The following is a 16,424-nucleotide window of genomic DNA, read 5'->3' as shown; positions in this document are numbered from 1 at the left end:
GAATCCTAGAACTGGCTGGGTTGGAAGGGACCTCAGAGCTCATCAAGTCCAACCCTTGATCCACTCCCGCTGCAGTTCCCAGCCCATGGCACTGAGTGCCACATCCAGGCTCTTTTGAAATATCTCCAGGGATGGAGAATCCACCCCTTCCCTGGGCAGCCCATTCCAGTGTCTGATCACCCTCTCCAGAAAGAAATTCTTTCTAATGTCCAACCTAAACCTCCCCTGGCACAACTTGAGACCTCTTGTGCCCTCTTGTCTTGCTGAGAGTTGCCTGGGAAAAGAGCCCAACCCCCCCCTGGCTCCAACCTCCTTTCAGGGAGTTGGAGAGAGTGATGAGGTCTCCCCTGAGCCTCCTCTTCTCCAGCCTCAACACCCCCAGCTCCCTCAGCCCTTCCTCACAGCACTTGTGCTGGATCCCTTCCCAGCCTCCTTGCTCTTCTCTGGACCTGCTCCAGCACCTCAATCTCCTTCCTGAGCTGAGGGGCCCAGAACTGGACACAGGACTCAAGCTGTGGCCTCCCCAGGGCTGAGCACAGGGGCAGAATCCCTTCCCTGGACCTGCTGGCCACGCTGTTCCTGAGCCAGCCCAGGATGCCATTGGCCTTCTTGGCTACCTGGGCACACTGCTGGCTCCTGTTCAGCTTCCTGGCAATCCAGACTCCCAGCTCCCTTTCTGCCACTCTGTGCCCAGCCTGGAGCTCCCCATGGGGTTGTTGTGTTGAACCTCATCCCGTTGGGATCAGCCCAACTCTCCGGTCTGTCCAGGTCCCTCTGCAGAGCCCTCCTGCCTTCCAGCTGATCCACACTCCCCCCAGCTTAGTGTTATCTGCAGATTTGCTGATGGTGGACTCAATCCCTTCAGTTCTTGGAAACCAGTCTGATGCTCCTCTTCAGCCTCTCAACTCAGTACCATGTAAATGGGGAATCTTCTCCTTCGGGGTTACAAAGCCTCCTGCAAGTCAGAGTTGGGTCCTCACTGATAAAAGGCCAAATCCTTTCTGGCTCAGAAGTTGACTTCAGTGAGGTCCGAGCAGGGATAAATTTTACTCACAAAATTAACATCCACAGAACTGCTGTAATGTAAAGAGTTTAACAAGATGTTTTTCTTCTGAGAACAGCATGTGAAGATAACTAAATCCATGAATGTGCTTGGGGAAATTTTAGGATTCATTAGGTTAAATGTTTCTATTTAATCATCATCTTTCATACTGCTGGTTTAGCTTCTATTTTAAAGCCAAGATTCTCATTCCTCTGAGTTCAAGAATCCCACAGGGGTTGTTAGTTTTCCAGATGAATGACCTTCAACATAGATGTTTGTCTGCCACCAGAAGATGTGGGAGAAAGACAGGCAAGGCTGGAAAGGGAATTCCAGAAAAGAAATGGACACAAAACCCAGGGTACCAAAAAGGCTGTTTCTGTTTTGCCACTGGGAGGGTTAGGAAAGAACTTGCCCCTCTCACACAACAGTTGCAGAAGTAAAGCTCTTTGTGTATGAAGCACTTGGAAACTACAGCAAGTTGTATCAGAAATTCTACAAAGAAAAATCCTGATGATGCAAAAGTTGAGAAAGTATCTGATAAATCCAGACTGAGAAGAACAGAATAGTTACTGAAGAGTTGCAGCATTTGCTGATCACTGGGCCATTTGTGCTACATAACAGGATATTGTATGCCAGACAGAGACATTTAATAAGCAGAATAACTAGTTTTATATGTAATAAATTGCCTTTTAAAAATATTTGACCTTTTTTTTTTATTTTCAGGCACTGTTTAGTGTTGGGTTTGGGTCATTTGGTTTTGCTGTTGCTTCCCCTTCTCCTCCCCCACAAATTATCCTCAAGATTAATTTTTTAATAGAATAAACAAGTAACTCCAAGCCCACTGCATTTCATGTATATGCAGGCTTGTTGAAGACCTAATTCTTGTGTGCAGAATATAGGGTAAAAGCACACAAAGGGCCTAAAATACATCTGAACACTTGAGTATCTGCACCTTATACTCAAATATGTATAAATTGTACAGTTGGGTTGAAAACAACCTCCTTGAACCAGCAAGACCTGGATTTTACTTTCATTTCTCCATTTTTACTCACTCCCTTCCCCCTTACCATTGATGGGAGTTGAAAGTAAGTAAATGGAAAGAAAGAATTAGATACTCCTGTGGTGCAGGGGAGTGGATTTTAAATGAACAAACACCTCTCTGTTCATTAACCTGAGTGACACAAAGCAACTCAGCAGAGGTCGAGTTGTTTTCTCTCAGAAAGCATCACAAATAAATCTCCAGAACAACAAGAGCCATGGTTTGGTAACATCTGTAATTTATATAAGGAATGAATAAAACCAGATTTGGGCTGAAAGCTGGATTCCTGAACTTTTCTATGGCGTTTTTTTCAAGATACAATGATAGTCTTGGGGGTTTTTTTGGTTTGTTTTTTTGTTGAGCTCAAGTCTGAACTCCATGCAGTTACACAGAGTTCTAGAGCAGCAAAGGTAACTTCAATAGCATCAGCTCCTGCATTTTCATTCTAATCAGTTCTCAACTTTTAATACAATCACTGTGGGGTGCACCCTATGCTTTTGACCACTACACCTCATGAGAAATCCTGGGAAAGAAGGTCCAGACACAGCATGCAACTCAATTTTCCCTCTTTTCCTCCCTGTGAGATACAACTCTTCAAGATTCTCAAGCTTTGGCTTGAACCCAGTAAATTTTGTTACTCAATAGCATTTCAGCTTCAGCTGTTGTTTCAAAACAGATCCTGCAAGATAGAGGTTTAATATTTAATTAAAAGGCATACGAGTTCAGTTTGCTGCTTTAAAGGAACATTAAAGTAATTTTCTGTGAGATAAGTGTATACAGCCCAAGGCTCCTTCCATAAAAAAGTGAGAACTTTGTCCCTATACCCCTGTCAGCAAAAACAGGATTCTCAGGTAAAATGATAGGGACAGGGGGCAGAGAGTAAAAAATATGTTCAATGGGATGCCAAAGGAAAAAAAACCAAAACATCTGCTTTTATGTATTTTTATTAATGGTGCTTTCACTGCATTTTTCAGCAGTAAAGTCAAAACTAATGGGGGGGGGGGGGGGGGGGGAGGAATCATATTATTTTTCTGTGCTTTTAGTCTTGCCACATCACCAGAATGAGCTAAGTAAATGTAAAACCTGAAAAACTGTCATCTACTGTAGCATTTATTTATAACCATATTTATATCCACTATTCAGCAGCATTTCATGCCACCAAGTTTACCAAACAAACCTTCTATGTACTTGTTTTTTCCACCGACCAAGAATTTTTTTATGAAACACTAAGCCACCTGCAATCTATAAATATTCTTTAAGCTTCCATAACCTTGATGGAATGGGTACAGTTGAGAAAATAACAATTGTGTGTGTACAACTCTTTAAGGTATTTGCATGCCTTTTTTCCACCTATGCAACTCGGGCAGACTTGTCAGACTTTTATACCCCTGCTATTGCTTTCCAGAGCTGTGTCTGCACCAGCTGTGAATTCCATAGAATAGTCTGGGTTGGAAGGGACCTTACAGATGATCTGGTACCAGTGGTCCTGCCATGGACAGGACACATCCCACCAGACCAGGTTGCTCCAAGCCCCATCCACCCTGGGCTGAGACACTGCCAGGGATGGGGCAGCCACAGCTGCTCTGTGTCAAATTGTATCACAGTAAAGAATTTTTTCTTAATATCTAAACTAAACCTCCCTTTTTCCGGTTTAAAGCCATTTCCTCTCATCCTATCACTCCATGCCTTTGTAAAAAGCCCCTTCCCAGCTTTCCTGGAGCCCCTTCAGGTACTGGAAAGCTTTTATGAGGTCTCCCTGGCTGAACAACTCCAGCAGATTTCACTCAGGGGAGTTGAAAACCGGCAGAAATTTCTTCCTCCGAGGAAGTTCTGAGAGAAGCTGAACATGAGCCAGCAGTGTGCCCAGGTGGCCAAGAAGGCCAATGGCATCCTGGGCTGGCTCAGGAACAGCGTGGCCAGCAGGTCCAGGGAAGGGATTCTGCCCCTGTGCTCAGCCCTGGGGAGGCCACAGCTTGAGTCCTGTGTCCAGTTCTGGGCCCCTCAGCTCAGGAAGGAGATTGAGGTGCTGGAGCAGGTCCAGAGAAGAGCAAGGAGGCTGTGAAGGGATCCAGCACAAGTCCTGTGAGGAAGGGCTGAGGGAGCTGGGGGTGTTGAGGCTGGAGAAGAGGAGGCTCAGGGGAGACCTCATCACTCTCTCCAACTCCCTGAAAGGAGGTTGGAGCCAGGGGGGGGTTGGGCTCTTTTCCCAGGCAACTCTCAGCAAGACAAGAGGGCACAAGAGGTCTCAAGTTGTGCCAGGGGAGGTTTAGGTTGGACATGAGAAAGAATTTCTTTCTGGAGAGGGTGCTCAGCCATTGGAATGGGCTGCCCAGGGAAGGGGTGGATTCTCCATCCCTGGAGATATTTCCAAAGAGCCTGGATGTGGCACTCAGTGCCATGGGCTGGGAACTGCAGCGGGAGTGGATCAAGGGTTGGACTTGATGATCTCTGAGGTCCCTTCCAACCCAGCCAGTTCTAGGATTCTATGAAAAAGAGCGACTGCAAAGCAAGTCGCTTCCTACCGCTTCCAGCCCACCGCCTCTTTTCACCCCCGCAAACAGCGAGAGCAAACCACAGCTGCCCGATGAAAGGCAGCAGGACCAGATGCCCTCTGGCTGCGGAGTGGCAGGGAGGCGGGGTCAGGCATTGCGGGGTGGCCGGGCTCCTGCCCCTACTTTCGCTTTCGCTTTCCCCTCAGCTGCTCCTTTCCCAGAAATCAGGTGACGCGGCTCTTCCCTCCCGGGCTCATTCCTCCCGCCGCCGCAGCCTCAGGGACATCCCACGGGCACCGGGGGGTGGGCTCCTCACTTGGCCGAGGCTCCCGGAGGTGAGGGGTGGGGAGGGGGAACAGTAGGGCTGCCCGCTTCCAAGGAAAAGCGGGGAAGGGCATCCCTAGCACCGGGAGCCGCACAGCGGGGCGGGACCGGAGCCTCCAGGAGGCAGAGGGGGGAATGAACATCCAGGAAGCTAAACGTATGGCGGTCTGGGCTGCAGATCGGGGCTTGACGCTTCGTTAATTTGGGGATTGAGGCTTCGTTAATTTGGGGATTGAGGCTTCGTTAATTTGGGGATTGAGGCTTCGTTAATTTGGGGATTGAGGCTTCGTTAATTTTGGGGGGCGGTGGGAATCCGCAGCTAACCGAGCCTCCTCACCTCCCTTCCCTCCTCGGCACCTGCTCACACGTTACACTCCCTGAGGCATCCCCTCTGCTAACTACCGGCTGCTTCCCTCCTGCCCGCAACCCCTGCGCAACTCCCGCGGGTACGGAGGAGGTTGCGGAACGGGGAGGGGGTGGAGTGGGGATATTCCTTTCCACGCGGAAAGCAAGAGGTCGTGGGCGGGGCGAGAGGCGGTGTTGCGCACGCCCATTGGACGGGGTGGCGGAGGGGCTGGGCTCTGATTGGCTGGGCTCTGATGATTGGCAGGGGCTCGGGGGTTATTTCCGCGCACCGGGGGACGGGGGTGCCGCGTGGAGTGGGAGCGCAGCTTCGTCGCGCGAGTAAGTGCGGGCGGGCGCGCGGGGTTAACGGTCGCCAACGGTCGCCCAACGGCCGTTAACGGTCGCGGCGCGAGCGGTGCGGGGCTGACAGAACGAAGGAGAACGGGACGGGATGGGATGGGATATGGGATGGGATATGGGATGAAGGGGGTAAAACAGCCCGGGGTGTCTCCGCCGATCGCCCCGCCACGCAGGGACGGCTGTGCCCTTCCCCGCTTTGCGGCGATCACCCGGGAAGGACGCGGGGAGGGAATGGTGAAGAAGGGTGGAAAGGTCGTGAGAAAGCGGCCGAGAGGATCGCCTGGGAGGAAAGACCTGAGGGGGGGTGGTACCGAGCCTCACAAACCCAAATAAGCCAATTATTAGGGGGCTTCCAGCGTGGTCTGTTCTCCAGAGACACGCGTGGGCTGCCTTGGTTATCACTATTTTGTCCTTACCCCACAGAACAGTCCCACCCTGCATCCCTCCACTTGCTTGTCCACGGCAGGCTGAGCCCTGCATCCCAGGATTGGTCTCTCTGATGCTTTCTCCACAAAAGCTGCTGCTTTCCTGCTTTTTTTTAGTGTTTCCCCGCTCTTAGCCCCAAGAGATCATGTTCTGTATCTGCCTCTTTGGGTGGTTTTCTGTCCCTGCTTCTCGGTCCTTCCCCAGTCTAATTGCTTGAAGACAAAAATTAGTGTTTTTTTCACTGAAGCAGGAAGGGGGAAAACAGACTAACTCCGTGATTTAAGACAAATTCTTCCAGCTTTCCTCACTCACATCATGTTTAACTGTTTGCCTTGGTGCCACTGCAGCAAACTTGCATTCTGCGTTACCTGTGATCCCAACCCTCACACACATCAGGATCCCAAAAGTCCACACTTTAAACATTTTTAACTTCTAACTTCTCAGGCACAGCGTGCAACACGAGCAGCCGAGGGACCTGGCATATAAACAGTATGGATTTGGCAGGAAGCCACCTCTGAGCCCTTCACCACGCTGCCCTCATCCCTGGATAGGTCCTATGACTCTTTTAAAAGCTGCGTATGTGAGGGGACACCCACCTCACCACTTCATTCCTTGTACATGAGGATGCCATTTCCACTACAAGATGCTCATGTGCAGCCCAGCCAGGACACAGCAATGGCCAGAGAACATAAATCACAACAAAGAGCCACTTGGTCAATAGAAATATTAAACTTCTCCATTTAAAGTGACTGGGGTCTAGTCCATTTCCAGAGAAAGTGAGGGCAAAATTAGTGCATGAAAATGGGCTCCTAGAGGTTTGATTTTGACATTTTTTCCACCTCTTGGAGGTAGAGAGTTTGTCTGTACCAGTGAAAAGTGAAACTCCTCATCCAGGATTCTCTAGAGTGCAGGTGTTAAACAGAGATCCTCATTCCCATATCCCTGCTCAACAAGAATAGTCACACTATCAGCATCCTAAATGCTGTGAAAAGACGTTCAAAAGGGGGAAAAAAAAATGCAAGTTTTCATAGGAAAGGGTGATATAGCTGAGTTTTCATACTCCAGTCTCAACTTTGCAATTTTTTTTTTTTTAAACTGAAGCTATAAAGTTTTAATGATTGACCTTTATCAAACAGGTATGGCTGAAAATAAAATGTGTTTGTTTGCTGGAAACTTTTTTCATTCTTGCTATTCTATATGATGTTCTGTTCATTGTCCCTGAAAACTTGCAGTTACTTGTTACCAATTCAACCCAAACACTTCTTAAACATTTACAATGTTGTGTTTTTTTTTTTCTCCTCAGGATGACGCAGTGGTATCAGCTACAGCAACTTGATTCCAAGTTTTTGGAGCAAGTTCACCAGCTGTACGATGACAGCTTCCCTATGGAAGTCAGGCAGTACCTGGCAGAGTGGCTGGAACACCAGGACTGGTAAGCACAGACATTGGCCTTCAGATTGAGTAATAAGTCAAGTTATCATGATGTGTGGTTGTGGGCAGCAGAAGAACACTGGGGAAGCAGCCTGCCAGGTGAATTTCTGCTAGCAGGACACTTCAGGAGCTGTGTGGGTGCTATACCCTGTGCCCCTGCCCTTCTTCAGGGCTTTCAGAGGGGCCTGACACCTTGAGTAACTTGTGTTTCTCTCAGCTGCTCTATAACAAAACCAACTCTTTTAAGACCAGTTACTACTTTGGCAGCTCTCACTCTTTGCAGACTTTGAGTTTTCCCAGGACTTCTAGGGAATGGCTTTTTTTAGAAGAGCAGGGAAACAATCACACGCATCACTTTTAGCTTCTTGATGTCAGTAAAGTCACACAGATTGTGCTAAGAATAAAGAAAAATATTGCTGTATCAAGGAAAATAAAGTCAAAGTTGAATGAATACAACCGGTTTATGTTTGGAAGCAATTCCTACTGCTTGCATAAACTGCAACTGAGCATTAAAAATTAATGTATTCTTAAATGCTGTACTGAAAGCCTATTTAACACAAGCTTGCCTTAAATTATCCCAGGGAACATGCAGCCAACAATGTCTCTTTAGCCACGGTGTTATTCCACGACCTCCTGTCACAACTTGATGATCAATTCAGTAGATTCCTGACAGAAAACAACTTTTTGCTGCAACACAACATAAGGAAAAGCAAACGGAATCTTCAGGTATGCCTGGGGTGGGTTATCTGTGCCTGAATTGCTTCACTGCTGCAAATTGGATGCCTCTAAGCAATCTGCCCTGCCATGAGGAATTTCCCAAGGGAATGCGTGAGGATTCTGATTTAGAAGCCAGAATTCAGTTGTTGTTCCAGTTTTGTTTTAGTTGTCTACAGTTACAAACAAAGTTAGTTGCATTGCCACTACAGTTACTTAGTTGCATTACCAGTAGTTACAGATTCCAAGAACTGTAGAAAAAAAACAAAAAAAAAAACAAAAAAACAAAAAAACAAAACAAAAAAAAAAAAGTTGTCGTTTGTAAGGAATTTATGTATTGGGAGCACTTGACTGCACTTCAACTTACCCCACCCCTTCCCCAGCCACTTTCCTCCCTGTCCTAACAAGCTTCTGATGCAGAAGAAACACAGGGAAAGGAATCCTTCCATGTAGCTGCAGAATCACAGTTAATAGCAAAGAACTTTGGATAGCCCTTGTGTATGGTTTTGTAATGACAAATGGCCAAAGCAATTGCTAGTGAGTGGCAGCAAAGAACATACCCTTAGACTTAATTATCTCTGTTAATCAGTCCCTCCCCCACTCCTCCCTATAGGGCTCTATGTCAGAGGATCTTCCATAGCCACTTTCCCACATATTCAGCATTTCCTCAGGTCAGTCACTCTGGGAGTGTTTCCTGAGCAGAAGGAAACACCACCAGGCTGTACTTAGCCAGCAGTAACTACAGATCAGCAATGAAAGATCAGTCAAACAGGGCTGGTACAGCTCAGCAACCCCAGGCCAGCACCATCCTGGGCAGAGCAGGACACAACTTCCTTCAGGGCACATTTCAGCCAACTTGGTATAGAATCCTAGAACTGGCTGGGTTGGAAGGGACCTCAGAGATCATCAAGTCCAACCCTTGATCCACTCCCACTGCAGTTCCCAGCCCATGGCACTGAGTGCCACATCCAGGCTCTTTTGAAATATCTCCAGGGATGGAGAATCCACCCCTTCCCTGGGCAGCCCATTCCAATGGCTGATCACCCTCTCCAGAAAGAAATTCTTTCTAATGTCCAACCTAAACCTCCCCTGGCACAACTTGAGACCTCTTGTGCCCTCTTGTCTTGCTGAGAGTTGCCTGGGAAAAGAGCCCAACCCCCCCCTGGCTCCAACCTCCTTTCAGGGAGTTGGAGAGAGTGATGAGGTCTCCCCTGAGCCTCCTCTTCTCCAGCCTCAACACCCCCAGCTCCCTCAGCCCTTCCTCACAGGACTTGTGCTGGATCCCTTCCCAGCCTCCTTGCTCTTCTCTGGACCTGCTCCAGCACCTCAATCTCCTTCCTGAGCTGAGGGGCCCAGAACTGGACACAGGACTCAAGCTGTGGCCTCACCAGCACATGTATGCATGCAAATCAGGGTGAATTTGTATCCAGATTTGGCTGTGTGTTCATAAGTGGCAGGTAAAGCACCTCCTTTACATTGGTGAGCAGGAGCTGTGCCTCTCAAACTAAAACAAACCCCTCCGAAACCCCTTCAAGGGTGTGGGAGGGTGCCTCTTGCGGATGAGCTCTAGGACTGCGGGGTAGCACCTCACATCTCCCAGTAACATCTCTGTCCCTTTCCTGTTTTTGCAAAGTCCCCTCTTCCTCAGGCCCTAAGGAACTAAAATAGAAACCGTTCTTGGAGGTGATTGCAGCTGTCACATTGTAGCCTCAGAACATGCCACCACCAACACAGACCCCAGGGCTCACAAACAGCCACACACTCATCTTTTTGCCAACCAGTTTACTGAAGGAAAAGAGATGACCAGTGTGAATTTTAACACTAAGCTCTCTCTGATTGCAGGACAACTTCCAAGAAGACCCAATACACATGGCAATGATCATCTACAGCTGTCTGAAAGAAGAGAGGAAAATACTGAACAGTGCCCAGCTGTCAAGTCAGGTAACAGTCTTGGAATGCTTAGTGGAGCTCTTCCTGCCCTTTCCTGTTATTTGGGACAGAGTGAGTGGAAGACTACTGCAAAAGGAAATGAACTGCCCTCACTCTGACCAAGATCTTTTTTTTTTAAAGACAGAGGAGTGAACATCAGTATGTACCATCAAATCATAGAACAATTTGGGTTCCTTAATGTCCTCCAAGTACAAACCCCCCTGCATGGGCAAACACCTCTTACTTTACCAGCTTGCTCCAAGCCCCGTCCATCCAAACCTTGAACATTTCCAGGGAGGGGGCAGCCACATTCTCTGGGCAACCTCTCCCAGTGGAGACTAAAGAATTTCTTCCTAATATCCAATCTAAATCTAATGCCAGTTGGATAGTGTGGCTTGTTTGTGCTATGTGAGGCATTTAGAGGAGAAATGGCCAGGAGTTCCTTGAGTGATGTAAAAGCTACATTTTTTTTTTTTTTTAATGCTTCTGAGTTATAGCTTGCTGTGCTCAAATTTTATGGAGAATTTATTAATTAGGGCATGGCTTATTTCTGCAACAAGATTTTTTTCTTCTGTGTTTTACTCCTGGATTTACTCTGCAAACAGCTGAGCCTTGGTTCTTCTGCAGACTGTCTCCAGGAGAATGATGCATTATCCTCCTCAAAGTTTTTATTTACTTTTTTTTGTTTTGTTTTGTTTTAAATGAAGCTCATTTCTTTCCTCTGAATCATAGGTAGAGACACCTTTCTCCTTCCTTATCTGCTCTGACTTTTCATCTTTTGGGTTTTTTTTTCTTGGCAAAGATAAATGTTTTGCAATAAAAACATTTCTGCAGTTGGGGAAGACATGGATACTACATACCTGGATGTAATCTACTTTTGTAGTAATACAGTGATGACTGACCAAGTTCTGATACTGAAATACCCCTTTAGAGAGCATGTTGTAGGGTGTAAAAAGAACCCACTCAGGCAAGTGGGTTCAAGAAGGGTTGTACAGCAACCATGTCAAAAATAGCTCCTCCAAAAATATGACTGACAAAGCCATTCCCTGATTACTTGTAGCTGGCTGCAGCACAGCTCTGCAGTTTCTATTCTGGTGTGTGATGTAAAGCACACACACACCCCCCCTACCTTTCCATCACCAGATGGATTGGAGCCAAAAAGGGAAATAAGTCTTTCTGGACTTGTTGGCACTAGATACAGCACAATGTAAAAAAATGTAAAACCTCTGTTTTTTGGTAAAATAGTCTCATTTCCCCAAACTGAGAAGATAGACACTGAGCAAGCACAATTATAAACATAAAAACCAGAGGATCCCAAGCATTAGGCTATGATCAGATTGCCTTAGTCTTAGATCCACAAGGGGGGACCTTTGCCAGGCTGCCAAAATAAATACTTTGGATTCCCTCAGCTTAAGCATTGGTCAGAGCAACAATGCACACCTGACTGTCCCACCTTAGAGGATCAGTGATTTTCTAACACCAACACTACTGCTGGTGAGTGGGACAAGAAGAAAAATCCCATCTTTCACATTACTGCAACTCGTGAGTCGTGTCATCCAATGGGATTGCTGAATTATATTGGGGTGTTTTCAAATAAACTCTATTATAGAGAGGTCTGAAGTGTGCTTGAATGCCCTTTAGGAAACAAATTGCATAGCAAGTTACCCCATTTGCCTGTACCCAATCTTGTTCTTGCTCTCAGCCCATTTCTCTCCATATCCTGTATGAATGAATCTAACATTTAATGGAGATGTCATCAGGATTGCTGATTTCTTGAAATACATTTGGAAGATGCAGGAAAATAAACAGAAGAAATTATTTGTGCAAAGAGAAAATATGTTTATAGCTTTATATTGCTATGATAAGCACACCACCACCATACAGCAGGCATTTTTCATCCTCCCTTGCCTCTTGCAAATCCACTTGATTTTTCTATTACAAAATAGAAAGAATTAGCATGATATAAAAAATAGAAATATATAGAAAAACCTTAGCATGATATAGCAGAACAAGCCATGCTTCATCAAGCTGGTTGCCAACAAGACCCAACAAGTCACATTAAGGAAAAAAAAAAATATTTGCTGTCACAAGTCACAAGGCCTTGACTTGTCTTTCTTTCTTTCTTCTGCTTGACTCCCTCAGATGGATGTGGGGAATGTACAGAACACTATGATTGGGATGCTGGACAGACAGAAGGAGCTTGATGCAAAAGTTATGGATGTGAAAAACAGTGTGGCAGTAAGTACAGTGCAACCACCTGAAGTGGTGTTCTTTTGATTCATTTACATAGAAAAGCTTTCAGTACATCAGACTACAAAATGAGAAGTAAAAGTCAGGTAATGGTTAGGGGTTTAATTCTATCTCCAGTGGCTGTTTGAAAACTCATTATTCTCAGATAATTATTATACATTTTTAATTATACTAATTATTATACAGATATGTACAGATTATTATATATTTTATATATACTATATATTATATTATATATATTATACAGATTTGTAATTATACTAATTATACAGATAGGGATTTGACTGGTTTAGCAAGATCAAATTTCCTCTGCTTGACTTTTAGCAACAAAAACATTGCACCTGACAAACCAGCAGCTGAGGAAAAATTCTTAAGAAATCATATACTGACCATTTGTTGTTAACTAGGTATTTTTATTTAGTTAGCATATATATGTTGGTCTTGAATACCAAGATGACAGAAAGCTTCTCTCCAAGAAGAAGCTGATAATTTAAAATGCTTTGTACCATTCCAACTTTTTCTGCTGTAGCCTAGGTTGCTCTGATTTCTGTGAACTCCTATGGCTAGTTTTTCCATATTTTATAATGAACAGATTTTAGTCAGCTGAGAAGATTAAGAGGGAGGGTGAATAAAAGGTGATTAAATATATTTCCTGTTAGAGAGTTCCAAGAAAAGACACTGCTGTAAAACTGGACTTCATCTCTGCAAATGGCTGGTTCCAGGCAGTTCTTAATCAGAAACCTTGCATTACCTGTGTGTATTTAATTGTGGCCTCTTTAATTTGTACTTTATAGATTGTGGAGCAAGACATCAAGACACTAGAGAACATGCAAGATGAGTATGACTTTAGGCATAAAACCTTGCAGAACAGAGGTGAGTAATTTACCAAGCACATACCTTATTGCATTGAGTTCATGAGAGTGAACTGTTCTGTCTTATGTCAGGAAATTAAACATAAAGTTATGTAGCCAAACTTATTGATATAATGTCCCTTGTCTATAATTTCTGCTTTATGCTGAAACCTAAATTCTCTGCATATGACTATTCTTAGAGGAAGCAAGAGCACCTCTGTTAACCCAGCATTCCTGTACCCATTACATCCCATTCCTAGTAGAAATAGACTCTGACTATTCAACCACACATTTAAGTAGTTAATATTATTTTTCTTTGCCATCACTTGTTTCCCAAATGCCTTTCCTGCTTCGGGTTGTGTAGCCCTTGTGTACTGAGGGAAGCACATGCATCTTCAGTCAGTGCTGGATTCGTGACATAGATGTCTCCCTTTTTGACTTTTTTAAAAAAAAAAAAACATTCACTTTCCAAGACAATTTGGCAGCTGACTGTTCCCAGAAGAGGAACATGTTCAGAAAATACCCAGGAGAGCACTAAGTCAACATCTTGCTCTTTGTACTTCAGGACAAGTAGCACTTCCATGAGGCAGAGGAGAACCTCTGACTTAAGGCCAGCAGGCAGCAGAGGTAGTAGCCAGGGGCAACTATGTAGGATCTGTCCTGGGCTACCCTTAGGTGGCTGTAAACATTCTCCCTTGCAATACTAGTTAGCTTCTGTTGCCAGGTTAAGTAATAAGAGTGATGCATACCCAAAGGCAGCATAAGAACCAATTGCTCTTTGTATATCTTTACACAATGTAATCAGTATTTTAAATGAGGTTCTTACTCTAAGAAGTAAAATTGTGTCTCAATTACTTCCCTGGGATAGTGGCTTTTCCTTGCATTATTTCTGCAAGTGTAAACTCTGTCCTTCCAGAAAGGGGGGGGGGAGAGGAGGAATCACAAAAACATCTGGGAGGCAGTAAATATTTCCCCCCCTTAAGCTTTAAAGATATCCTTCACTCAGCATTAGCCAGGCAGCTCCCATCTTCTCCCCAGTGCTTGCCTGTTCTCAAAAGGCATCAATCACCTGCTGCACTCCCTCAGCCTCACCTTCACAATTTGGACTTATTTTACAGAGTATGATTCCACCAGTGGGTCACAGGAGGAATACAAGAAGGAACAGCTGGCTCTCAGGATGATGCTTGCATCACTTGACCTCAAGAGAAAGGTAGCACTCTGGTTTTCTTTCAGAAGGCAGCAGCATTTCATTTTGAACACGTTCATTTTGGCTGGGTTGACAAATGATGGGACAGAACACTTCACTACTGCTGCCAGTTGGACTCAAAGTTCATTCTTTCCCTCCTGGCAAGAAATCTACAAACTCTGGAAGAAATTCTCTTCTAGCAATCTTTATTTAGAAAGAAGACTGAGCAGGAAAAGTTTCAAAAGGAAAAGTCATGTCAATAATCATGTTCTTGAGGAACAGCTGCTTTAAAAATTTGCAGCTGTACTAGAGTTAAGTGTTCTCCTTCTCCTTCAGTGCTCAAATCTACAGCGAGCACTGGGTGACCCCTGATACACATCTGGGACACGTGCACATGAGACATGGACTCTTTAAAACTCAGTGATACTGAAAATATATTGGTTTTCCACTTCATTTAGCAAACACTCCAGCCAAAAAGAAGCAGGTGCTTTAGGAAGCATCCTCTGGTAATAAACTATTACTCTGAGGTCCTTGCAAAGTTTTACAATACATATAGCATTAGCTAAAACACTACTTAGTTTTCCTGTGTTTTTAATAACAGTGACTTAACATTCTTTGTAGGAAGTGGTGGACAAGATAGTACAGCTGCTGAACACCACAGAGCACACACAGAGTGCACTTATTAATGAGGAGCTGGTGGAGTGGAAACACAGGCAACAGACTGCATGTATTGGTGGCCCACCCAATGCCTGCCTTGACCAGCTACAGAACTGGTAAGTTTCCAGTCAAGGACTGCATTGGCCAGGAACTTGAAGTGTTTGATGTAGGCACACCAGATCTGTAACAAATACTAATTATTTATATTGCAATTTTCATTCTGTCACAGCATAACTACAGCTCATTGATTTTCTTACCTCACTCCAGTTCCAATTAGCAAGAGGTGCTCTCTCTGCACTGCCATGTCCATAGGGACAGTCACCTTGCTGCATCACAACAACAAAAAAACACAGTAAGAGTAATGAGACTCTCATTGTAGGTTCACCATTGTTGCTGAAGGTCTACAGCAAGTTCGTCAGCAGCTCAAAAAACTTGAGGAACTGGAACAGAAGTTCACCTATGACAATGATCCCATCACAAAATACAAACAAGTTCTGCAGGATCGAGCACACAATCTTTTCAGACAGCTCATCCAGAGGTAACAAAGGGTCTTTTCACCTTGGCCTGAATAAATGGATGGAGAGCACCTTCCTTCTTTTCCTTCAATATTTCCTGCGTGCTAACTTGGCATTTTCTGAGTCTTTCCCAAGTTTTTCAGAAATATTAAACTAAATGACTGTTTGAGAGTTAGGCTATTCAGTCTTTCAGGCCTAAGGAGTTTGATTCATGGGGTTAGGTAGCCCTCACCAAATCCCCAGCTAACTTACCTGGCTCTTGGGCACATCTTTCAGAGCAATGTCACCACCAAAATTTAGCAAGCACTGGGAAGTGGCAAATGAAGCAACACTCCTCACTTGGATTGTTCCTGTTACATCAGGGTTATATGTTATTTTTGTTCAAGGAAGCTCAAAGTAGCACTCTCCTTCCTCAAGCCATCAGTCTAAGACAAGCCAGCCCTTATAAAATCACTTTATACTTGCAATATTTCTCCTTTTTCCAGAGGTCTACCCAGACCTCTGTGCAAACTGAAACTGCATCAACAAAGTGTATGGTATCACCATCCTGTAAGTTTACTTTTTATGTTATTACTTGTTCCTTAAAGACAACACTGAGTTTTTAATCTCTTCTTTCTGTAGCTCCTTTGTGGTAGAGAGGCAGCCTTGCATGCCAACACACCCCCAGAGGCCACTAGTTCTGAAGACAGGAGTACAGTTTACTGTAAAGCTGAGGTGAGTTTTCCCCCTCCCAGCCTGTTTTGAGGTAAGCTTTTTGTCATTATTTTCCTACAGCTGAGAGCACACTGTCACTTAAACACTGAGGTCAAGAGGAGGAAAGTGCCTTATGGCAGAGGGAGGTCTCCTACTAAAATTTAGCTTGC

General features: G+C 45.0%; 1 protein-coding gene across 4 annotated transcripts in view; it reads left to right on the top strand.

Annotated features, from left to right (window-relative positions):
- Nucleotides 1-4,785: 4,785 nt before the first annotated feature.
- STAT1 (signal transducer and activator of transcription 1) overlaps nt 4,786-16,424 on the top strand; it is a 32,330-nt gene continuing 20,691 nt past the window's right edge. For 2 of the 4 annotated variants that reach the window (XM_071747828.1, XM_071747826.1), the window contains exons 1-10: nt 5,497-5,581; nt 7,332-7,460; nt 8,041-8,185; nt 10,016-10,114; nt 12,245-12,340; nt 13,147-13,225; nt 14,322-14,413; nt 15,011-15,162; nt 15,426-15,584; nt 16,183-16,275. In XM_071747828.1, coding sequence (XP_071603929.1) covers nt 7,333-7,460; nt 8,041-8,185; nt 10,016-10,114; nt 12,245-12,340; nt 13,147-13,225; nt 14,322-14,413; nt 15,011-15,162; nt 15,426-15,584; nt 16,183-16,275 — 1,043 coding nt within the window. In that variant the 5' untranslated portion in view covers nt 5,497-5,581; nt 7,332. Of the gene's footprint in view, nt 4,909-5,496; nt 5,582-7,331; nt 7,461-8,040; nt 8,186-10,015; nt 10,115-12,244; nt 12,341-13,146; nt 13,226-14,321; nt 14,414-15,010; nt 15,163-15,425; nt 15,585-16,182; nt 16,276-16,424 lie in introns of those variants that run through there. The other 2 variants (XM_071747827.1, XM_071747829.1) reach the window with 2 other exon arrangements.

Source organism: Heliangelus exortis, chromosome 6 (genome assembly GCF_036169615.1).
Source record: "Heliangelus exortis chromosome 6, bHelExo1.hap1, whole genome shotgun sequence".
In the NCBI taxonomy this organism is placed as follows: Eukaryota; Metazoa; Chordata; class Aves; order Apodiformes; family Trochilidae; genus Heliangelus; species Heliangelus exortis.
The sequence above is the reverse complement of the archived record's forward strand: the minus strand, read 5'-3'. Positions and strand labels throughout refer to the sequence as shown.